This window comes from Dipteris shenzhenensis, chromosome 25 (genome assembly GCF_047967505.1).
Source record: "Dipteris shenzhenensis isolate YYH24624 ecotype China chromosome 25, Dip_SZ_1.0, whole genome shotgun sequence".
Classification (NCBI taxonomy): Eukaryota; Viridiplantae; Streptophyta; class Polypodiopsida; order Gleicheniales; family Dipteridaceae; genus Dipteris; species Dipteris shenzhenensis.
The window spans coordinates 41,990,475-42,014,953 of record NC_141620.1 but is presented as its reverse complement, the minus strand read 5'-3'; the positions used below and the strand labels follow the sequence as shown (position 1 = coordinate 42,014,953).

General features: G+C 43.1%; 1 protein-coding gene across 3 annotated transcripts in view; it reads left to right on the top strand.

Moving 5' to 3' along the window:
• The first annotated feature begins 10,380 nt into the window (after window positions 1-10,380).
• The window catches only part of LOC147885902 (transcription factor LRL3-like), a 42,699-nt gene continuing 28,600 nt past the window's right edge, over window positions 10,381-24,479 (top strand). The window contains exons 1-6 of one of the 3 annotated variants that reach the window (XM_087396521.1): window positions 10,572-11,048; window positions 19,851-20,087; window positions 20,432-20,463; window positions 20,502-20,519; window positions 20,602-20,761; window positions 20,864-20,929. In XM_087396521.1, the coding sequence (XP_087252647.1) occupies window positions 20,606-20,761; window positions 20,864-20,929 (222 nt within the window). In that variant the 5' untranslated portion in view covers window positions 10,572-11,048; window positions 19,851-20,087; window positions 20,432-20,463; window positions 20,502-20,519; window positions 20,602-20,605. The other 2 variants (XM_087396520.1, XM_087396519.1) reach the window with 2 other exon arrangements.

The window sequence follows — 24,479 nt, the reverse complement described above, 5'->3', positions numbered from 1 at the left end:
TGCCTCCTCCGCAAGGAGGGCCACATTAGTAGTTTCCAAGCTTTGTAGAGACCATCATGTTAATAATTGCCTAGGATTGTCCCACGTGAGTAGGGAACTGTGTCGGTGTAGACAGATCATCAATCGGAGGTCATGGTGGAAATTTATGAGCGAATTAGTGTGAAAAGGGGCCCACACGGGAGTGCAAATTAACAAGTACTAGGGATGCCAAAATGGTGTGCAATGGGCTAGAAAAATGCCCCATAGCATGGTGTTTTTCGTGTGTGAAACGATGGCTCAAACAGGGCTCAATTTGGTTGCCAAATGTGCGAGTTACAAAGGGTTAAATTAGGTGTAAAATGTGCCCTTTTTGGTGGGTGGTGGTGGGGGGTACTTTGGCCAAACGTATGGTGTGAGTAGCCCTTAAGTCTAACTGGGGTAGACTAACTGACCTAGTCTAGTTCATCTCAATGAACCAACCAATTGGTCCAATTGTCAGTTATACTAACTGGCAGTTATACTAACTATTAGTTACACTAACCTATCGACTAGTCAGAATAGTTAACCTAACCGTCGTAACTAACCTAGCCTAACCTAACCTAGACCTAGTTAGTCTAAATGTTAGTTAATTAAACCTAACTGTAGCTAACTAACCTAAGGTTAAGCTAACCTAAAGTAACACTAACCTAACCTAGTTAACTAACCCAACCTAGGTTACTGGTTATGTTAGTTTTAGGGTTAGGTCTTTTTTTTAGGCAAAAAATCAAGGGGGGTGCTGGCATGAGGGTGGAGAAGGGGTCGAGAGGGGGTGGGGGTGAGAGTCAAGGGAGGAGGGTGGTGAGAGGGGGGAAGGAGTGTGGAGGTGGAGGGGATTGAAAGGGAGGGAGGAGGGGAGCAGAGGTCGCAGGCAGAGGAGGGCGTCGAAGGCATGGAGAGCAGAGGAGTGGATGCCAAGGCGTAGGAGGGAGGCAGAAGGGGTGGCCTGCTAGGTGGTTGTGGGCAGGTTGGCTGCATCGCTGCCGCGATGGCGATAGGCGTTGCATCGTCGCGGGCGGGCTATGCCAGCTTGCAGTGGATGCCCTTCAAGGCCTTAGGGCCTAAGGCCCTTAGGTGTAGGTGTAGGGAGGGTGGAGGGGGGTGGTGGAGAAGGGGAGGGGGGAAGGGGGGGGGGTGGAGAGAGAGAGAGGGGGGGGGTGTGGAGGGGGGGTGGGGGGTGGTGGAGGGGGGGGGGTGTGGTAATGGAAACTTGACAGAAATTCAAAAGAAGAAGGAGATGGTTACCTACAACGCTCTCCCAAGTCTTTCTCGATGTAACAAGATTGTTGAGGGCGAATGGACAATGGGTGGATGGCTAGGTTATCGCTATGAGAAGGGCTCGAAACAACTCACCATGTGAGGATGGGAGTAGGGTGGTGGTTGATGGAGAGGGAGGAGGGTCTTACATAGGGCTCAGAATGGGGAAGAGGATGGAGGCTAGATTGGAAGAATAAGAATGAGGGGGTGGAGTGGGTTTTTATAAATATGGGTTTAGTGTTAGGGTCAAACCCTAAACTCTTCCCGGGCTATAATTTTCATGGTTAGCTCTTATCGCTCTTCTATTAAAAGGTGAAATGTTTGAAATTGCGAGCTCTACGAATTGATGTCCATTACCTAGCCTGATTTGTTCTTCAAGTGGATTCTTTTTAAGAAATAAATAAAATTTCTTAAGGTAGTAACCCAAGGTTGATGCTTGGGGTTATGTTTGGCTAGAGTTGGAAAAAAAATTTACTCTCCTTGCCCTTGAGTGTTATTTTGTGAATTTGTAGTAGTTTGTTTCTTACACATACTTGCATATGTTTACTCGTTACTTGAGACACTAGTCTCCCCGACAACAGTGCCAAATATTGGCTCTTTTCCACGGCTTCCATAGAAAGAGTAGGGTATTCTTAGTATGCAGGGTTTCGAGGCTTTTTGTTACCTACAGATCTATCGATGTCATCGTTTGTAGTATAAGTGTAGCTCAAGACCTCGGGTCATATTTCGGTGAGAGACGTAGGCTTAAGTGTGGTAAGCAAACATATTGCATGCATTTGTGAAAGGGACGTGCATCATCATGATTGGTGTAATGAAGGCTTTTGCCTTCATTGGGGGTTGAAGGGTTTAGGAGAAGTTTGAGGGTTAGAGGGAGGTTTAGGGTTTAGAAGGAGGTTCCATTGAAGGAGTTCTAGGGTTTAAAAGAGTTTCAGGGTTTAGAAGGAGGATCCATGGTTTAGGGTAGAGTACATGGCAGAGAACTCGTCTCCCTCCTAAATCATGGAGGTCAAAGGTTGAGGGACTAAGGTTTAGGAGGAGCATAGGAGAGGGAGAGGAAGAAGGTGTAAGAGCAGAAGGGAGGAGGAAGAGGGAGGAGAAGGGAGGAGGAGGAGGGAGGAGAAGGGACGGGGAGGAGGGAGAAGAAGGGAGGAGGAGGAGGGAGGAGGAGAGGGAGAGGATGGGTTTCAAGGTTGGAGGAGAGGGGAGGAGGAGTTGCAAGGTTAGGACATGCTTTTGGATGTGGAGTGCAAGGAAGCATGGACACCTGGAGACAATTGCTTGGAATATCAAACTAGAACTCAACACAATGCCCAAAAGAGTGTGGGCTTCATTCCATTATAGGGTATTTATACAATTTGGAGAGCTTCTCTCTTTGCATGTAGGAATTGTAAGACGTTCTCTCTCTACATGTAGAACTTGCATGTAGAAGTTGCATGTTGCATGTAGGAGTTGCATGTTACATGTAGGGGTTGCATATAGAATCGCATGTAGAACATGCATGTAGGACTTGCATGTAGGAATCGTATGTAGAACTTGCATGTAGGAATCGTATATAGAACTTGCATGTAGAACATGCAAGTTGGATTCCTAAGAGGGATTATTCCTAGCCTTATGCAAGTATAAGCGAAGCTTTGCCACCACTATACACAAACATTCTGTGCTACCTAAGTCCATGTTGGCACAGAGACAATAGCTTGTCTCTATTTTCTTTCCTATATTTTAATTCAAATCACCTTTTTTAAAACAAAAGATTGTCACAAGGGATTTAGGTTTCTTCCATCAAATCTCAATTGATGCTACTTCACATTAATATCTTGTATAGATATTCTACATCATAATGTACCCATTCCTTGTAGTAGTTGACCTACTTTCACCCAACCATCGTATTGTAAAGATGAATTTTCATTTTGGATCTAGAATAGACTCTATATCCCCACTAAGTAATCAAAATGGTGATCAATATAAATTCCCAAAGACTTGTGGATCCATCTACGTAGGGTACCTTTGGTGATCTTTCAAAATGATGCCAAATCTATTCATACTACCTCTATATCTTCATCATTCTTGAGTCTTACTCTTTGGCTGCACTACTATATCTTCGTCATTCTTGAGTCTTACTCTTTGGCTACACTACCCCTTAGTGGATTTTGGCCATTAGTGATCAGCTCAATCCATCAAAGATTTTGTTATATTGTAAAGCTAGCCGAAGATTGTATGCATATCATAATCTAATATTCTATAGACGTTCCTTGTGGTTTGAGAAGGTTACTCTTGTTTTTTGAGATTGTCACTTCAGTCCATTTTCCATTACCTAGTAAAAATGCTCATAATTGGTCAACAGAGTGATGGTACTTCTGGTGTCTCTATAGATTGATAACATATGTAATTGATTGCATAATGGTCTAATAGTACCATTATGTACATTCAAGGGGTTTTTGTGACTATTGATAGTTTTGTGGTGTTTTATTATTATATGATGTAATTGATTTTCTATTCCACACCATTCATTGTACTTTTGTCGCCTAGCAAAGCTGTTTTCCATGATAGCTGAATGAAAAAGGAGTGGTCACCTAGACATTTGCATACTTTTTTCCATAGCCTATATGTTGATGGACAATCCCATATAGCATGTATATGAGTTGCCTTTCATGTTAGGCAAAGAGGGCACATCGGTGAAACCTTCGAGTTCCATTTAGCTAACCTTTCTCTAGCAAGCAGTTAGCAACAATCAGCCTTCATAGTAGTAAGTTTAGCCTCAAGGAGGGAGTTGCCCTCCAAACTCTGTTTAGCCTCATTTTCCAAATTAGCGGGCTATCGCTCATCGCCTCCAATTTCTGCCAGTGTTTGTAGGTTTCATTTAAAACCCAATTGATGGCTGAAACCTTTACATCTCTTCTCCACGGCTTTCCATTGGGGAGGGTGAATCCTTTGAAATCATTAGTTGACCTAAGAGAAGAAGAGGTTGGCTAGTCTTCCTTCAACGAAGTTAAGGTCATGTCAATGACTACTCTTTCTCTTCAGGAGAGATGGAAGATGTGTGCTAGAAAATCTGAAGAATGCCAGCGCTTTCCACCTGGGTATTCTTAAAGGTAATTATTCCCTTAAGACATAGCTTCCTCACTACACGGGGAAATTTGTTGAAGAAGGGGAGGCCATCCCTTGTCGCCCAATCTGAGAGCTAGAGTGATATGTCTAGTGTCGCGTCGCCATAGAAGCCTTTGAGACCATTCCAAAAACACCCTTGAACTTGATTTTCCAAATTTGCACTAATTTGAAAGTAGTTTAGATTGTTTGATCTTTGTCTGATAAACATAAATAAAAATATTCTCCCATGGTCCAGGAATCCCAGAAGGGGAGTTGAGAACAATCCACTCCTGTGCTAAGATGGTGCAAGGTTGATTGATGTGAATACAGAAGAACGATTTGCCACAAAGTCCATCACATATGTTTTTCATTTTTTCCAAACCAACTCCACCTTCCTGTTTTGGTGTAGTTGCGAGATCCTAGGGCAAAGCATGCCAAATATCTCTCCATAGGAAGTCCCTAACAATTTTGTCAATTTGATCTAGAGATTTTGATGAGAAGGGGAGAATGGACATCACGTAAACTTCTAATGACGAGAACACATGCTTTGCTATCACACGTCTTCTAGCAAAGGATAACTTCTTGTTGTCCCATTTGGAGAATTTGTCGATAGTTTTCCTTAGGCACCACTCAAATCTACTAGTTAGAGAGATTCCTACTCCAATTGGGCAGCCTAGAAACTTGATGATTTGACCTAGGTTGGGGGGTTTTCCCAATCGATAAAAAGTGTTGTGGTTTGGTGGTGTTGATTCTCGAATCTGAGACTGTTGCAAATTCCTCATAGAATCTCAGGAGATTATCAACATTCTCATGAGTGCCTAGGAGTAGGTTGGTATTGTCATCTATGAAGAACTATGAGCATAATGTCAAACCATCAAGGAGAGGAAGACTTTTGATCAATGTGATGTTTTGATGATGGTCGATTTGACAAAGTAAGGACTTCATTGCTATTGCGAAGAGAAGTGGTGCCAGGGCAACTTGAACTTTTGCTGCTGCAAGCTTGTTGTGTTCTAGCGCTTTGAAAAAAGGACTCTGTGGTCTTTAGAAGAGATGCGAGAATTTAGTTTTTGGGATCTTCTTGAATGGCATGCAAAAGACAGATCCTTGCCTTAGATGCCAATGCTTTGTTTTTCCTCAATCTTTGGGCTTTAGATCCCTCGAACTCCTTGGAAATTCTAGTGATGCATGCTTCCCATCTCTGGATATGGTCTTTGTGGAGATGGGCTTCTTTGAGCCAACGTTCTTGAATTACTAACTAGCCGATATCCACTCACCTGTAGCCCTTCTAGGTTGTCCTTCCCTGTCCTCAATTCTTGAAGGGCCATAATACGTGGTTTATGCATCCTAATGATTTTCCTTACTGCTACTTGCATGCTCTCCGAATGTTCCATGTCATGATGGCCATTTCTAACCGTGTTCTTCTTTTATTCCTCTGCATCATCAGAGTCTTGGTCCATCTCATCAGCCAGCAAGGCAAAAATCTTAATGAAGGTTTTGCCTTTCCTAGCTCGTTCCCTAACCAGCTTGAGGAGTAGTCTTTTGGATTGTGCCACGTCAATTGATGTCTTTTGCACAAGCCCCACATCAACTTGTTGTTTGTCTTCTGCAATTCGCTTTGCTTGCTCGGTAGCATCGTTGTGCTCTGACGAGTCCTACAACACTTTTCGTTGCTTGCCATGTAACGTTTCATTGAATGATTTCTTCTCTACATGCTAACCAAGACTTGATTGCACTTGGACAGTTTGCTCTTTTCCTTTGGGCTCTATTTTCCTATATGTAGAGCTATGACTAGGGGGTTCATCCATAGCATCCTTTGTTGACACAGCCTCATTGAGGGAGCTCTTCTCTTCCAGTTGTTTTGCCAGACAATCCCTTGCGAAATGTCCGCTTGTTTTCCAAGACTCAAATTCCTTGGCAAGGTATGTGAAGCATGCTGCTTTGGTAAACAAGTTAGAGCTAGCTTTGGAGAAGCACAATTAGAGATATTAACTTGATACTCTCCAATGTATGGGGCTATCCACAAACTAGATGCAAGAGAATTCCTCATGGATAGATCTTTAGACTGTTGGGTATCCCTATGGATTTCAAAGTTAAGATGAAAGACATATGGGATTGGTTTCTTGAAAGGTTCAAAAAAAAGACAGACTTAGAGGTTTGCGGGCAAACCCATTTCAAGACATCAGGGGGTTCCTTCCTCCTATCCCATAAGATACATACCTTAGATGACACTTTCTTCACCTAGATCGGAGGGATATAGAGCACTCTGCCCAGTAGAGCATAGATTTTCCCAATTTCTCAATGTAGCAACTCGTTTAGGTTTGGGTATTGTACCCAGACTGGACACTCATGTTGGAGGACTTCTTCTAGAGAGAAGGCAACACTCCAGGGAAAAGCATAAACCAAGTTACCTTTGTAGCCCACAATGCTAGTGGTCTAATTCTGTCAAGCACTTGACCAAAGCCTGGAAGAAGCCTCTGCCAATGAATCTGTTCGACTAGCTCACACTTGGGCCTGATAGGTGCTTCTGAACCATCTTGGGAGTTCGTCTTCTACCATGATCCCCATAAATAGCATGTAAAAGCCACAATCTTGGATTCGATTGTATTATCTACAAATATCTCTTGGTTGTATATCGACTTAGAGGCACACCACCCTCTTATTTGCTTTGTCCATTGCCTGAAAGGCTTCATGCTTTCTAAGGTTGATCTTTCACAGGTCATTCTCTGGACAATCAACGTCCAATGGGTTGAGGTCTACCACCTCATTCTTAATTGCATTGGCATAAGTGTTAGGAATCTCTGGCATCTCTGCATCCTTGCCTTTGTCAGCAGTTCTCTGCGATTTTCTTGATGTCTCATCACTTCGAAAACTAGGGTGCGAGGTGTGTGCTCTTCTTTTGGCCGCTGGCATTTCAGCGGGAGTGCTAGGGACTCTCAGAGCACTCCAGTCAAAGAGGTCCCAGCCCACTCACACTCCATCTTCTCGGTAGAATCCGTGTGTCTCCTTGCCGTGACAATCTTTTGCTCTAATTAAGACATGCAAAGTATATGACTTGCCAAATGGGCTAACTAGAATTTCCCAATTCTCAACCTTTTTAGTTTGCATGTGGTCTCATCATCTTTAATGGCACTATGTCTGAATGCTTCGTGTCTAGATAGGGTCAAGATTATATTTTTATACTATGTGACCTCATCTATGATGCATGAGAGAGTGAGAAGATAAGGCTAGCTAGCCTATAAAATGGCAACTGTCCTTTGCTTGAAGTCTATCAATAAAATCATCTTGCACCTTGCTTCATCTATTTGTGCCATGTGTCTCTATCTATTCTACAATTTCCTAAAAATGGTATTAGTGCTCCCAGACTAAATCTTTTTCCAATCAAGCTCAAATCTAGAGCCTCTTTTCCTAAGGGAGTCACTTAGCTAGTTTAATCAAACGCATGTGTTATCTTACAATATTTTGAGTAACCTCTCCAAGCTACAACTTTAGACTTGCATGACCAAATTGATGGAGTAGCTCCTATTGTTTTCATGATGCACTCCAATCCTTTCTTGTCCATTTGTTCCTCGTCTATTAGGGCCGCTTTTTAGGGAGGTATATTTGAGATTTGCTCATGATGGAGCCGTCGAGACAAATCTATCCATCATATCCTTTCAAGGATATGCCTTGTTTTTGAATGTCATTGTGCCACCCCTGAGGTTTGCTTGCTATTTTCTTCATAACGATCGGTTTGAAAATATATTGCCACCCTGTTCAACTTTCTCAGCAAACTGCCCACCTTGATGAAATCAATGTTCTTATTTAGCAGCATCACAGTTTGCTACAGCTATGCATCATCTACCTAAACAACATTACTGCTAGTTGCCACTGCATCAGATGATGCACTCATTCAATCTATTAAAAATTGTCAGGATGATTTGAAGCAAAATTGCAAGCCAACCTACATGATTCAACTTGCACTATATATTTCTTTAGCCATTAAAGCAATTCCTAGTCGTCCATTCATGCTTTCATTTAGTTGATTTAGTTATAAATAGCGCCATTTCTTCTTTGATCGATAGTATCCATTTGACACTATGTTGTGCTTTTTAAAAAATATAAGGGCACTCATTTCAATTGGCACATCTGTGACTGGGAGATTGAAACAAATGCTTCACACTATTGTGCAAAGACTAGCAAGGAGAGCTCCATAAGGGGCTCAACGAATCTCGTACACTTTAAATGGAGAGCCACGCGATGGGGCTTATTCATGTTGACTGGCATGTTCATGGGGATTGGTGGTGTTGGTGGAACATATATGTGAGAAGAATAGAATGATATCTTTTAGAAAAAAACATTTTCCTTTTAACAATAGGAGATACATTACACATATCATTCTTTTGGTTTCCAACTTTTTACTTATAGGCAACACTCACCGATGCAAGTTGCTCACATATCCACATCATTTAGAATAGGTTATCTCAAAGAGTCTATAAGCATATCTCTCCTAGTATAATTGGGTTAATCACACTCTACTATGACACTCACACAATGCAACTTGCTCTCGTTCTACGCAACCACATCATGCTAAAGAAGGCCATCTTAGAGAGTCTAGAAGCATATCTATAGCATAAGCAGGTTAGAAGGTGTCCACGCAAATGTTAAGTATTCCCAAAGTGGACAAAGCATCCATATATTTACACCATCCTCATGCATAGCGTTCCATATTTTGGAGTGCAAGCACTCATCCTTGCAATGCCCTTCTAGTGATTTTATTTGAGGGCTTATCAACATAGCATTGCAAGTTCTTCAAATTTTAAGTTGGTTATGGATGGCTATGTAGCTTGCTCTAGTAGATGGAGGAGCTTGAACATCTATAGAATCCTTAGAATTATCCTCATGGAGGCATTACCAAGGTTTCATTAAAATGACACACTATCAATAGTACAAGAATGCACTATTGACAATGGAAGTCAAAATGCTACAATGTCTTATCGTTCGGGGGATGCTCTCTTAAGCTCATGTTATGTTTCAACTAGAAGGCTCATATAGGACCTCCCCATGCGTTGTTGTTAAGGCATAATGCCAAGGAATGTTCAACAAATGGCCCAGGAATTGTGTCAGATATCTTGAGCTTTGTGGATAGAGCAAGAAGCCGAGGCATTGTATTACTCATAGCATCTACACATATTGTAGTTGTGCTCTCGAGGTATCCTGTTGTGGAAAATAGAGACCCATAAAAATAGCAACCATGAGTGCTATAGTGTTCCATCCTTTCATTGTGATCTCCGACACTTAAGGATGTGGCCTACTAAAATCCCTTGATCTTTTGACACCTTCATAAGCAACCTTCAATACATATCAAAATCTCTCCAACTTAGAAGTTTTCATGTACGAAAGGAAAAGAGATGCGTAGAGGCTATTCTCCCTCCCCTAGGTTGCTATGCCCCCACTCTCCACTTCATGCATCGTGTCAGTTGGGATCATGAGGCTGCCTGCCAATAAGTCCACCACCCAACTCTACAATGTGAGATTATTCTAGTGGGGATGACACAAAATTCACACTATGGGCAGTGTGAGCTCTTCTTGCTTTTACTATGACTTCTATGGGCTTTATCATGCAAGCCCACCATTTCCAAAAGCAATTCAAGGGGGAACTCATTAATGGAGGGAGAACCACTTGAGCCCCTTCTTGAGAGGAGGGGCCTTGTTTTGCCCCTTTTCTCTAGTGAGTAAATGCACCTCACAACTTTGTAGGCAACAACATTAGATTGGATGGCCTCACCTTGACATGATTTGGAAGTTTGCACTTGTCTAGAAGATTAAAAAAATGTGTGTAATTCAACATCTAAATAGCAATGTGAGATGGATGGCCCTATCAAAGGCATGAGGGGCATGGATATTGAAAATGGTTGAAGGGAATGGTGGGTCAACTTTTGCAAACTTCAAACAACGTTTCTTACACTGCACAAAACCCTGGTAGTCCTTTCTTCCTTTTCTTCTTCTTCATGTGCTTCCTTCATCATCATCTTCTTCCCCTAGCCATAGCCATAGCCAATCCCTGCTTTTCGAAGCGCCGTTTCTCCACTCAGTGAATGCACTCACATTGGGATGAATGACCTCACCGCGGCACCATGTGGGCGTGAGCAGCTCGAAGATGATGGATGACCCAATGTGAGTGGAGAGACTCGAACATTGAAAGGGTCAACAAAAGAGAAGAGAATGTAAGCTTGACTTTTGCAGACTTAAAGCACAACATTTCTTACACTACACAAAACCCTCGGTGTCCTTTTCTTCTTTCTTTTCATCATCATCTTCTTCTTCGTCTTCTGTGTGTCATCTTCTTCCCCGCCATAGCCAACCTCTGCCTTGCTTCCACCTCTGCTATCACCCCTTCACTCTTTCCCGCCCTCGTTTTGCTCCTTCCCCCCCCTCAGCATGTTCCGTCGCCTTCCCATTCCTCTCCTGCACTCCCCTCCCCATCTTACAATCCCCTGCTCTAGTCTTTTTACCCCCTGCCTTCCCTTGCCTTCCGCCCAATGTTGGGTGCCTGCGAATTGAGCTGAATGCGCAGAGAGCGACGCAATAGTTTGTGACACATAACTAAATCGACTCGAGGTCGCTGCGAATTTTTGTGGGCACTGTCAGGAGGAATCTTCGAATTTTCAGCTGCCCCGGGTGAAGAACTGTTCCTTGTGCTTCGAATTCTAGCGGTGAGTATTTGAGACGTTTTCAGCTGCGAGAATCTACTTGGGCGCTTGTCAATGCCTTCTCTCCCCACTCCTTACTTGAAGGAGAAGATGCAAAGTGTCGATACACTTTTGTGACGAGATGAAGGATAAAATAGGATCCTGAAAGTTCGCTCTCTCTAGCTTCATCTGCAGTAGCCATTCTTCCCCACTTAAGACCCTTTCTGTCGTTGATGCGAGTGCCCTCTCTAGAGCTTGTTTTGACCTATTCAACATATATGCCCGAACGATTGTCTGTTACAAGTGCTTGGATTGATATTGTGATAGGGCAGCCAGACAAACTGATTATCAATGCTTTATCTTCACACAGGAAAGCGTCCGTATGTCTTCAGAATACTTCCCATCTGTACTTCTTGAAGTGACGTGGTCCTGACATGGACGTGTCATGTGATTTGGATGCTATTTTTGTTCATTTGTCTATGTGAGTGTATAGTGCATTCTCTTCGCCCCCAAAGAGTTCGAAGCCTGGTTCAAGCAGCAAGAAAATGTCAAAATGTGCAAATTTAAGCTGGGTTTGGAGGTGCACCGAAACACTCTGCACAGCTTTAGAGCAGCTTCAGCTCCGCCGTCACAAATGACTCATTAAGAGATGAAGCAAGAAAAGGAAGAATGAATCACTCTTTGAAAATTGATCCAGAAAAAGACTTTATTTAAATATCAATGGAAGACTATAAGAGAATGAAAGAGCGAGCGGTGAACAAAATAAAGACGAGGTCCATGCAATTGAAGAGCCAATCGAGATCACGTGAGAGTAATTCCAAGGTGCTGTGGACAGACTGGTTCAGTCCGTGACATGGCAGTTACAGACTAATCTGTGAATGGCAGTTACCGACAAGTCTGTCAAATGCAAGCTATAGGAGCCTTCAGGGTTATAGGAGGAGGACAAATTCTGATTCTTTCAGTATCAGAAAGTGCAGCAACCGCGGCCAGCAGCCTCAGCAGCAACAAGCACTTCCTCAACATCGTTTGCAGCCTCCATAGCCTCTCCATATTCTTATAATATCAGAGTTGCCTCCCAACTTGTGAGCCCCCATATGCACATGGGGGAGGATGACCTTACACTATAAGATGGCACAGAAGGGTAGAATTAGGCTGCCATGTGGGCAGCATACAGGGTTCCCTCTTGTACTAGATTTAGGGCAGTCTCAAGGGCCACCCTTTCCAGCATCAAGTCTGGCAGAGGTCCTGGAGAGAGGAATGTGCAAGGCTGGTGCAGGTCCTGGTATGGACAGGTGCTATGTCAGCAGCGGTACACTGCACAGTCAGCTTGGATGGCTGCTGAGGTGAAGAGTCAGCTTGGATGGCTGCTGAGGTGAAGGGGACCAGAGGCCAGAGAAGAATGGGATTGTGCAGGAAGACAAGCACAAGATGAGCAGGACTGTATAGCTAGGGAATGGGACCAGGAGGCTCAATAAGTTGAAGAAGAGTGAGATGGAGCACTGATCCTATCTCTGCTTTGACACAAGAGTTGCAGAGCCTGCCTGACTAGTTTGACCACCAGCAAAGCGCTTATTCTCAAGATAGCTCAAGTCACGTCCTTGCCAGAGTCTTGAATGCCCAGGTCCCATCAAACGGTACATCTATGTAGTGACCATCACATGCATTCCACATATGATCACACCATTCTTCAAGTGATACATGAGAATCAAGCACTCCTCGTGAACTGGAGCTATTTGGATCTTGTCAGACAGTAAGCACTAAGGGTGGATTTGAACTCAACTATCACTTACCTCCAGCAGCTACGTTTGTCAAATACTTTTGGTTGTGTGGCTGCTCCACATAGATCTCCTCTATCAGTTATCCCACTAGAAACTTTGAATCTTCAATGTGTCATCTTTGGATCATAGCTCTTGATGAGTTCCTCTCAAAGATCAACCTGACCAAGGTAACCTGCATACTCTCCTTTACGTATGGCCCTCCAGTCTCCGACATGAAATACTTGACAAAGGCTTCCTCAAATCTTCCTCCATTGAGTAGTGTCTTTGATAGCTGATCATTCAACACCACAGCTCATCTTCACCAGATTTGTTGTTTCTGGTTTCAAATCTTCTTTCTTGGATTTTCCTCCTCCTCTAGTGCTAGCCTTCGCCATGGCTGAGTCTGCCCTTCACCTCCGGAGTGCCGACAGAAACTCACTACGAAGAGTTTGTATAAATGGATGCTCAAGTATGTGTGGGTGTGTGGATTTGTATGTGAGAGAGCATATGTTTATACTATGCTCTACACCCACTGTTGGACGCTGTTGACATCAGTGTGGATGTCATAGTAGCTAGTCTCTGCTATGGATGGTGGAGTTTATGGTTTTCAACCTTATGAGTGACTATCATGAGATTGAAATTGCACTATGTTGTGTTTTTAGAGGATGAGTTCGGGCATGTTCCTGGACTCATCTAAGTATATTTCCTCCTCCTCCTTTTGATTAGCCATTCTTCTGTCTCTAATCTTATGGTAGATGTCCTAGCTTATCGCAATAGAGCACGTTTTCTTTTCTTGTCCTTTTGGAAAATCTTTCGTCTTGGGCTTACCCCAATTAGTTGCCTTCTCTTTGTGCATGGCAAGATAAGGCTTTTTCACCACCATCAGCTCCCTCTCTGTGATACTTTTTCTCCTTGGTTTCTTCCTGCAAAAGCAGTAGCCCCCACTCCTCGATGTGAGTGCCTTGGCTCAACGTATTGTTGTCATGGGAGTGACCAATCCTCTGAAGCTTGTGGGAAGCATGTTAAGTACTTGTAGCTACTAGCTTGTATCCAACTTCTAACCAACTGATGCTAGTTGCTCCCTAATTAACTTCACTTTTGTGAGATAATCATGCACAAGTTCTCCTTCCTCCTCCTCATAGTGAATAGCGATAGGATCCTCCTTTGATGCCTAAGCTTCGTCCTTTGATTACCTGATAGGTCTTCACCCTCCACTCTCCTAGCTGAGAGAACTCTATGAGAACTAAAGAACCCAATGCATACAATTGAATATTGCACAATGTGTGATGTTCGCCTCTTGTTGTTGCCTGCCATTCTAGCAAGTTAGACACTTGTCTAGAATGCCCTCCAATCACCTTTGTATATTTTCTGTAAGAAATCCTAGATTTACTATATTTAGAAATGTGCTAAGGAACAGAAAGGAGACTGAAATAGCAGAGAACAAGGAATAATTGTATTGCTTGAGTGTCTGTAGCATCTGTAGTGTCATCCATACAATTGGGCCTCTCTTATATAGAGAGTGAAGAGTCACACATGAAAAGGTGTGTACTCCAAAGTGTATGTGCATGAAGAGGTGTGTACCCCTTGTGAAGGGTGTGACCCTTGATAAGAGGGTACATTACAATAGAACTGTCTCTTCAATAGAATGTCTCTTGTGAAGGGTTGTGCCTTATAGGAAGTGTCCCGTCGAAAGGGCATACCCTTCCACAAGTGTCCATTCATCAAACCATCCATAAGTCTAAGGTATAGAGAAAGGAATACGTCACAGATCGTGACATCCCCTCCCACTCAAAATAAGACCCTGGTAAATTTTGAAAATACTGCTGTAAAATGTCAGGGTACTGCTGTAAATCTTCATCAGATTGCCAAGTAGCGTCGGAGTTGTCCAGATCTCGCCAAAGAACAAGGAATTCTGTGATAAGTCGATGTTGAGTCTCTTGCTGTCGATGGTCCAAAATACACTCAGGAATAAGGAGAACATAATTGTCTTCGATTTCTGGGACATAATCACCTGCAGGAGGAACTGCTTCATCGCGTGGAATGTACGTCTTTAGCCAAGAAATATGAAACGTCGGATGGATTGTACCCCATGATGGTGGTAATTCCAATTTGTAACTTAAAGGTGAATTTTTCTTGACGATCTGGAAAGGGCCATAGTATCTTGGTCGCAACTTAGGAAACACAGACTTAACCGTCTTATAGCGATGTGGGGCTACAAATAATAGCACCATGTCACCAGTGTCAAATTCCAGGTGACGTCTATGTTTGTTGGCAGACCGTTGACACCGCTCTTGCGCTTTTCGCATATGATCCCTGACTTGGAGTAGAATGTCTTGCATTTCTTGAACCAGTTGATCAGCTAGGGCCACTCGATGTTGAAGTACAAAATTTGTTGGTACAATCGGAGTGTGTCCATAAGCTGCTTGGAATGGAGTCATGCTGATGGCACTATGGAAAGAGTTATTATAAGCAAACTCAAGGAGTGGTAGATACTCTTTCCAAGCTGCTAGGCGTGACTGGATATAATGTCGAAGCATTTCTTCCAGAACTTGGTTGACTCTTTCAGTCTGGCCATCTGATTAAGGGTGGTAGGCTGAACTGAACAGTAGAGTTGTACCCAAAGATTCGAACAATGAAATCCAAAAGTGACTGGTAAACTTAGGATCTCTGTCATAATATTCTTGGGCAATCCATGGTGTCGGAAGATGTGTTGTATGAAGAGTTTGGCTATGTCCGGAGCCTGTGCACTGCTTTTGCAAGCAACAAAGTGTGCCATTTTGGACAATCGATCAACAATTACCATAATCTGAGTGTTACCTCTGGAGGATCGTGGTAGTGTTGTAATGAAATCCATGGAAATACTTTCCCACCTTCCAGTTGGAACTGGAAGAGGCTGAAGAAGTCCAGCTGGAAGTCGTTGGCTTGCTTTCATTTGTTGACAAGATAAGCAAGATGTAACCATTTTGATGGCGTCGCTTTTCATCTGAGGCCAGTAGTATGTTGCACTGAGTAACCTATAAGTCTTGTTGATGCCTGGATGGGCAGCATAAGGAACTACATGATGCTCTTTTAACAAACGACGTCGAACATCCTTGTCATGTGGTACACAGAGGCGATCTTGATAGTACAGAAGGTCGTCCGTATAAGAATAGGATGAGAAAATCTTCTGTTCGGAAGTCGAAGGTTGATCTTTTGAAAGAACTTGTACTGTTGTGCCGAAGTTTTTATCATTGAAATACTTCCCTTTGAATGAATTTGGAACATCCACAGATAATGTAGAGATTACCGTAGCTGATGCTCGAGTTAACCTGCTGAGAGCATCTGCAACTACATTGCGTAGTCCTGGAATATACTCAATGGTCATGTGAAAGTTGGCCAGAAACTCAACCCAGTGTGCTTGTCGAGCGTTCATGACTGGCTGAGTAAAGATATACTTTAGAGAGTGATGGTCTGTCTTGACCACCGAGTCGGCTCCCATGAGATAATGTTTCCAAGAGCGATAAGCATGTACAACGGCAAGAAACTCCTTATCATAAATCGGGTATCGGGTTTGGATATCGGAATGTTTATGGCTGTCAAAAGCAATAACTCTGCCTTCTTGCATCAAGACTGCTCCTGTAGCGATGTCAGAAGCGTCGGTCATGACCTCAAATGGTAGGTTTGGGTCAGCAATAGCCATAACTGGTGTGGTAGTGAGTGCTTGCTTGAGTTGTTGGAAACTATACTCTGTTTCGGGAAGCCATTGAAAAATTGCTGTGCTTTTCAATAATTCGGACATAGGAGCTGCGATTTCGGAAAACTGATAGACCTTTGTATGGTAGAAGTTTGCCAATCCGAGAAAAGAGCGGACATCATGAACATTCTTAGGAGTAGGCCAGTTTTGGATTACCTCGACCTTCTTGGGATCCACAGAGATGCCTTGAGCTGCAATAACATGTCCCAAATATTCGAGTTGGGTCTTGAAGAACTCACTCTTCTCAATGTTGATGTAGAGAGAATTTGCGCGCAGAACTTCAAAAACTTGGTAAAGATGTTGTTTGTGCTCGTGTAGGGATTTGCTGAAAATGAGGATGTCATCGAGGTAAACGATGACGAACTTATCGAGAAAAGGCATGAAGATGTCATTCATTAGTGTCATGAATGTGGCCGGGGCATTGTTTAACCCAAAAGGCATGACCAAACATTCATAGTGTCCATACTTTGTTCGAAAAGCTGTCTTGTACTCATCGCCTTCTCGTATGCGACATTGATGATAACCTGAACGAAGATCAATCTTTGAGAATTGTGTTGCGTGTAGAAGTTGATCGAAGAGGTCATCGATGCGAGGCAATGGATACTTGTTTTTGAGAGTGAGCTTGTTGAGGGCTCGTCAGTCGATGCAGAGGCGCATTGACTTATTCTTTTTTTCCACAAGTAGTACAGGAGATCCGAAAGGGCTGCGACTAGGTCGAATGTGACCTTTGTCGAGTAGTTCGGTCACCTGTCTTTGGATTTCTTCATTTTGAGTGTAAGAAACCCGATAAGGAGGTTTCGACGGTGGATTACTGCCGGGAATAAGTTTGATTGGGTGATCCACTGGTCGTCGAGGTGGTAATTGCTTTGGCAATTCATGTGGAAAAATATCCAGGTAGGGCTGGAAAAAAGGTTGGTTGAGGTTTTCAGGAGGATCCTTTGTTGGTGTCTCCTCTACTGTCGTAACCAACAGAAGTGAAGTCTTTATTGACGTTTACGAACCCACTTCTTTACTTGTAGGGCAGAGGCAAGTGGGGTTGAAGGAGAGTCCCTAGAACCAGTTAGCTCAATAAGTTTTCCCTGGTGGACAAACTGGATAGTATGGCTGTGAAAACTGATTGATGGATCATAGTCGTAGAGCCACTGTTGTCCAAGTATGACATCGTACCGAGAAAGAGGCATGATGTCGAAATTCAACTTGTTCGTATAATGTTGGATGCGAAAAGACAAGTTTTTGATCCTCGTGTTGCACAAGAAGGTAGTTCCATTTGCGAGTTCAATCTGATAGTCCATGGGACTAGGACTAGTGGTCAACCGAAGTTTGTGAACCATAGAACTAGCTAGGAAGTTATGAGAGCAGCCACTGTCGATGAGGATAGTGACCGTTGTTCCATGAATCAATCCTTGAAGACAAAGTACTTGAGTGGCGAGGGAAGGTTCGGGGTTGTTGACAAGGCTCATGTGGATGGTATTAGCCATTCGAACAGCTTTGCCTTTCTTGTCTTGTGCTGGGGTAGCATCTTTTGTTTGGGAAGTGCTAGGTTCCATATTGGAATTTTGCTTTGGTCGCTTGGGACAATCGAACCATCTATGGTCGCCTGTACAGATGGTACAAAGTCCTTTTGTGCTGGAGTTGTTCGTCTTGTCAGTGGCCACACCTTTATGTTGGGGATGACGGTAATGACTTTGATTCACATCAACTCGTGATGTGTGGGAGATGGAGAGGCCATTGATGACTTTAGGCAGGGTTGGCGCTAAAAATTTTTACGCTCATTCTCTCCATCTCTTCCATGCACAATGTGCACGGATATCCTTCTAGCGGAAGATGAATCAGATCGGCGCTAGAAGGTGGGGGGCATTTCCTATAGGCAGGAGTGAAATTTGCTCTGATACCACTGTAAGAAATCCTAGATTTGCTATATTTAGAAATGTGCTAAGGAACAGAAAGGAGACTGAAATAGTAGAGAACAAGGAATAATTGTATTGCTTGAGTGTCTGTAGTATCTGTAGTGTCATCCATACAATTGGGCCTCTCTTATATAGAGAGTGAAGAGTCACACATGAAAAGGTGTGTACTCCAAAGTGTATGTGCATGAAGAGGTGTGTACCCCTTGTGAAGGGTGTGACCCTTGATGAGAGGGTACATTACAATAGAACTGTCTCTTCAATAGAATGTCTCTTGTGAAGGGTTGTGCCTTATAGGAAGTGTCCCGTCGAAAGGGCATACCCTTCCACAAGTGTCCATTCATCAAACCATCCATAAGTCTAAGGTATAGAGAAATGAATACGTCACAGAGCGTGACATTTTCCACAAAAATGCAACTGGCAATGTGCGAATGCTTATGATGGGCAGTGTCCCAGTTCTCTTGATGTCACTAAGCCTCATCCTCATCTCAGCTGTTGTTGATAGCATGACCTCACCTTTGTGATTGAGTGACTCCAGCTATTCAGCATTCCTTCCTTAGACTCTAGCCATCTTTCAATGTATGCATGAACATAGTGACTCCATCGTTCGTAAACTTCACCTCAGGGATGCTTGGAGCTACTATTACGTATAGCTTTTTCACGAGATTTGATGTCTGGTTCTGACTCTCTTTCTTGGACTACTAACTTGTTCTCCTCCGGAGTGCCGACAGAAACTCAGTACGAAGACTTTGTATAAATGGATGCTCAAGTGTGTGTGGGTGTGTGGATTTGTATGTGTGAGAGCATATTTTTATACTATGGTCTACACCCACTGTTGGGCGTTGATGACGTCAGTGGGGATGTCATAGTAGCTAGTCCCTGCTATGCATGATGGAGTTTATGGTTTTCAACCTTGTGAGTGACTATCATGAGATTGAAACTGCACTATGTTGTGTTTTTAGAGGATGAGTTTGGGAATGTTCCTGGATTCATCTAGGTATATTGGACTACTAACTTGTTCTCCTTTTGCTTGGCCTTCTTTTGGCTGCAACCTTGCACTAGATGTCCAGGTTTATCACAATAGAAGCACTTCTTCTTCTTGTCTTCCCCATCATCAGTGTTCCCATTCTCTGAAGATGCCCTTCACATGTGGTGTGCTGACAGAAACTCACGTCTGTATACATGGATACCCATGTTGTGTGTTGGGTGTGTGGATATGTGCCTATATGTGAGAGCGAATGTTTATACTAGGATCTACACCTATTGTTGGGAGCTGATGAGGTCAAAGGGGATGCCATTATGATTTTCAACCTTGTGGGTGACTTTCATGAGGTTAACGCTGCACTGTTTGTTTTGTTTTTGGAGATGAGTTTGGGCATGTTCATGGACTCTTCTGGAAATATATAATGTTGAACCGTTGCTTCTGATCTAGGGAGTAAAAGCTTATGCAAGGCATGCATATTTTGAAAGTATCATAGCAACTTGTTTGCCAAGGAGAGACGCCGGAGAGCAAGTGGACCATGGGTACTAGAGCACACAGATATATGTGCATCCATGAAGACTCCATTCGTTCCAAAGACTTATTCAAGAGCGTTGTTACTAGGCTCAAAAGCTTGTAGTCACTAAGAGAAGACATAAGGCTGTACAGGGGAATGTAGAGTAACAGCTGGTCTGTGAAACATCATCTTGGGGGAAACTCTCAACTTTCTGTCTTAATTTGAAAGTCACTTTGCTTGCATAAATGATGGTGATTGTCAACTACCCTTTCTGGTAGCCTGTCAACATGATGTAATAAATTGGAATCATGAACTCTTGTTTCTGACAAGCCCAATGGAAAGTCTTTTGTGTTGTGGATAAAACTAGAATCTGATGGTTGTAATCATTATGGAAAAGGAAGGCCTTTTTTATGAAGCTTGTTTGAGACATGGACTAAAACATAGGCTGAGTTTTTGTTTTACCTTCGATCATCTTACCTTGTTTGACTATTTTTGCCTCTGCCTTTGGGGTTTACAGTGTGCAGGTAAAGATATAATCATCTGATAAACTCTTCTGGAAGAGGAGTAGAGACAGTTAGATTATAGACAGTTGATTACAAAAACAGGTGTGGATGATAAACATCTCAATTCTTTTCCCACTTTACACTAGATTGATCGCAATACACTTAAAATTCAAGCATTCTGCAGGCAGATGCAGGCAGGTCAAGGTATTCCAATGCCGCCGTATGAGAACCATACAGGTTTGGCACAATCTCAAGGTGCTGTAGGAGTTGTTGGTGGGGCAGCAAAACCTCGTGTCCGTGCTCGTCGTGGTCAGGCAACTGATCCTCATAGTATCGCTGAGCGAGTAAGTGACATCCTTTTTAGCTTCATACATTTTCTGATGTGTTTTGTTATGGTCCTTGTTGCAATCACAGTCTTATCCTTGAGGGTTTGTTTCTGTCTGTAGCTCCGCCGTGAGAGGATAGCCGAAAGAATGAAGGCACTGCAAGAATTAGTTCCTAACTCTAACAAGGTAAACACTAGTGAAGGGCCTATTGTAACATTGGATGCATCTTCTGATTGGCTTTTGGTCTGATGCTGTTTTAGGGTTTGGAATGTAGACAAGTCGAGAAGAATGTGTTTTGTGTTGTGTTTTTAGAGGATGAGTTTGGGAATGTTCCTGGATTCATCTAGGTATATGCTGCTGCCGTATTAGCGGACATGCAAATTTCACCTTGTGAAGTTTTCATCCGAGTTGCGGCCTGCTGGTATTGCTATAATTCTTTCTATCTTAAATGGTGTGTTGCCCTACCAGATAGATTTATATTTAGATGCTCGTTTGGGAGAGACTAAAGTGAAATCATTTAGACTTCACAAGCAGTTGTAGCTTGAATGAAGAGATTTGGACTACTTTTTTATTAGCCTTCTCCTTTAGTGCTAGCCTTCATCATGGCTGAGTTTGCCCTTCACCTTCGGAGTGCTGACAAAAACTCAGTACGAAGACTTTGTATAAATGGATGCTCAAGTATGTGTGGGTGTGTGGATTTGTATGTGTGAGAGCATACTTTTATACTATGGTCTACACCGACTGTTGGGCGCTGATGACGTCAGTGGGGATGTCATAGTAGCTAGTCCCTGCTATGCATGATGGAGTTGCAATTTCTTGCAAGAACATTGGGGCTTTGGAATAGCCTTGAGGCTTTTGGGTTTTTAGGTCCTTTTTAGGGTATCACATTTGCTATGGCTGGGAACAATCAAGATTTATTTGGAGTTCTTTGTGAAGATGATAAGTTGGATGGCACCAACTATCCGATGTGGTCTTATCTCATGAAACATATTCTAGTGGCAAAGCATTTGTGGAATATGCGCTGGATCTGCTTCATGGGCCGTGTGTTCCATTCAAGTCATTGAGAACATTGATGACGCGTTCATCAATACAGTCTTCAAGATGGGATGCAAGAGATGCAAATGCACATTCATGCATTGCCTTATCATGCAAGAGAATCATTATTCCACACATTCGGCCTTGCAGGACAGCAAAGGATGCTTGGGATAAATTGGCTTCTCTCTATTAGATTCGCAATGAAGCTCGTGTTGCATATTTGAGAAGGCAATTACAGGAAGTCAGTATGAATGAAGGTGACTCTATGGATGCATACCTAACAAAGGTCAAGGACCTCATGGAACAGCTTGCCAACATTGATGAGGTGGTGCCAAATTCACAGCTTGTCAGGATCACATTGAATGGACTATCAGATAGATATGAAGGGTTTGCTACAACCCTTCGATTAGTGGCCATGGGTAATCCAGACCACTATTCTTTTGATCAGCTAGTTACTTTGCTTTTGCAGGAAGAGCAAAGTAGAGCTAATAGACAAGCCATTATTTCTGATCATGCATTTGCTTCACAGCAGACAGGAAGAGGCAAGGCTTCCAAGCCTATGGGCAAGCCAAAATCTGCGCATAGCAGCTGCAATTCCTCCCATGAATCTAAAAATACAGAAGATAAGTCAAAGAAGAAAAGATGCAACTATTGTTGCAAGCCTGGACATGACATTTCAGAATGCAGGAAGCGCATTGCTTCGGAGAAAAAGAAAGCAGGATTGACAGTTAATGCCTCACATGCTATTGAATCCCATGAGCCAGAAGATGCTTCACGTGCACATGCTCTTCAGGATGATTGGGCATGGGCTGTCCATTGCTCATTTGATCCCTCCAAAGCTGATGCATTCTTTACTGCTAATGATGCTCAGTCAATAATCTGCCACTACCTCATGCTGATTTGCAGGTTTCTCTTCCGGCACAAAATGATCCCACTATTCATGATGCAGTCATAGCTGTCAATAGACAGCAAAGGCAAGTTCCCAGATGGCTTCTTGATACACTGAGGGACAACAAACAAGATCAGCCTTTTGCTGCCCGGACAAGATCAGGGAATAGACAGCATGGTCACTTTCTTGAGTTTGCACTCCTTGCTACAGCTTGCAATGAAGAGCCTTTGTGCCATAAAGATGCTTTTGACAGCAAAGAGTGGATGGATGCAATGAGAGCTGAGTTACATTCCATTGCTAAAAATGACACATGGGAATTAGAAGATCTCCCTCCAGGCAAGCATGCCATTGGAACCAGGTGGGTCTACAATTAAAAAGGAAATCTGATGGCAGCATAGATCGATACAAAGCCCGTTTTGTTGCAAAAGGGTATGCATAACAACAAGGCATTGACTTTGAGGAGATATTTGCTACCACATCGAGGATTACTACCATTAGATGTGTCATTGCCATTGCAGCCCATCATCATTGGCAAGTGCACCAACTTGACATTAAGACTGCTTTTCTTCATGGGGATCTGCAGGAAGAAGTCTATGTCACAACCTCCTGGCTTTGAGGTTGTTAATTCTGAAAATAAGGTATGCTGGCTTAGAAAAGCCCTTGATGGTTTGAAGCAGGCACCCAGGGCATGGTATGCCAAAATTCATGCACACTTACTATCCCTTGGTTTTCAGAATAGTCCCTCAGAACCCACTCTTTATGTCCGCGGGAGTGGATCTGATTTTTTAGTGCTGATTTTATATGTGGATGATATGCTCATCACGGGCCCAGATACTCAGCAAATTGCAGCTTTCAAGGCTGATTTGTAGCAGATTTTTGACATGTCAGACATGGGACAGCTTCATTATTATTTGGGCATTCAATTTGCTCATGTTGAGGGGGGTATCATGATGTCTCAGTCCAAGTATATTGGACAGCTCCTTGATCGTTTTCAGTTTGAGGATTGCAAGCCAATCTCTACTCTGGTGGATCTTGGCTTCAAATTCTCAGCTCATGATGGGAGCCCACCATGTGATATCACTCTTTATCAGCAGGCTGTTGGATGCCTTATTTATTTATGTCACACCAGATTTGACTTGCAGTATGCAGTATCTCAGCTCAGTAGATTCATGCACATGCCCAGTTCACAGCATTGGTAGGCAGTGAAGAGAGTCTTCAGATATCTCAGAGGCACTCAGGATTTAGCCCTCTTCTATGGTGATTAGGGTTCACTTACCATGCATCCTTACACGGATAGTGATTGGGCAGGATGTTCCGACACCAGAGTGTCACATACTGGCAATTGTTTTTTGCTTGGCAATTCATGTATCTCTTGGCTCAGCAAGAAGCAACCAACAGTTGCCACATCTAGCTGTGAGGCTGAGTACAGGGCAACTTTCACCGCTACAGTAGAGTTTGTTTGGCTTCGGCAGTTACTTACAGATCTTGGTATTTGCCAGACATCCTCCACTATTGTCTACACTGACAGCCAGAGTGCTTTGGCCATTGCGCGTATCTCAGTGTTTCATGCGCGTACCAAGCATATTGAAGTTCACTATCATTATGTTCGGGAGCGGTTGTCAGTAGGAGACATAGAGTTGTCCTATCTTCCCACAGAGGACAACATAGCAGATATGTTTACAAAGGCACTTCCTCGTCCCAAGTTCAAGGTCTTTCGACAGGCTTTACACTTGGTTCCCTTTGTTACATGATTTGACATCCCTTGTACATTCATAGGTGGCTATATCCTTTTGGATGAACATGTGCCACCAT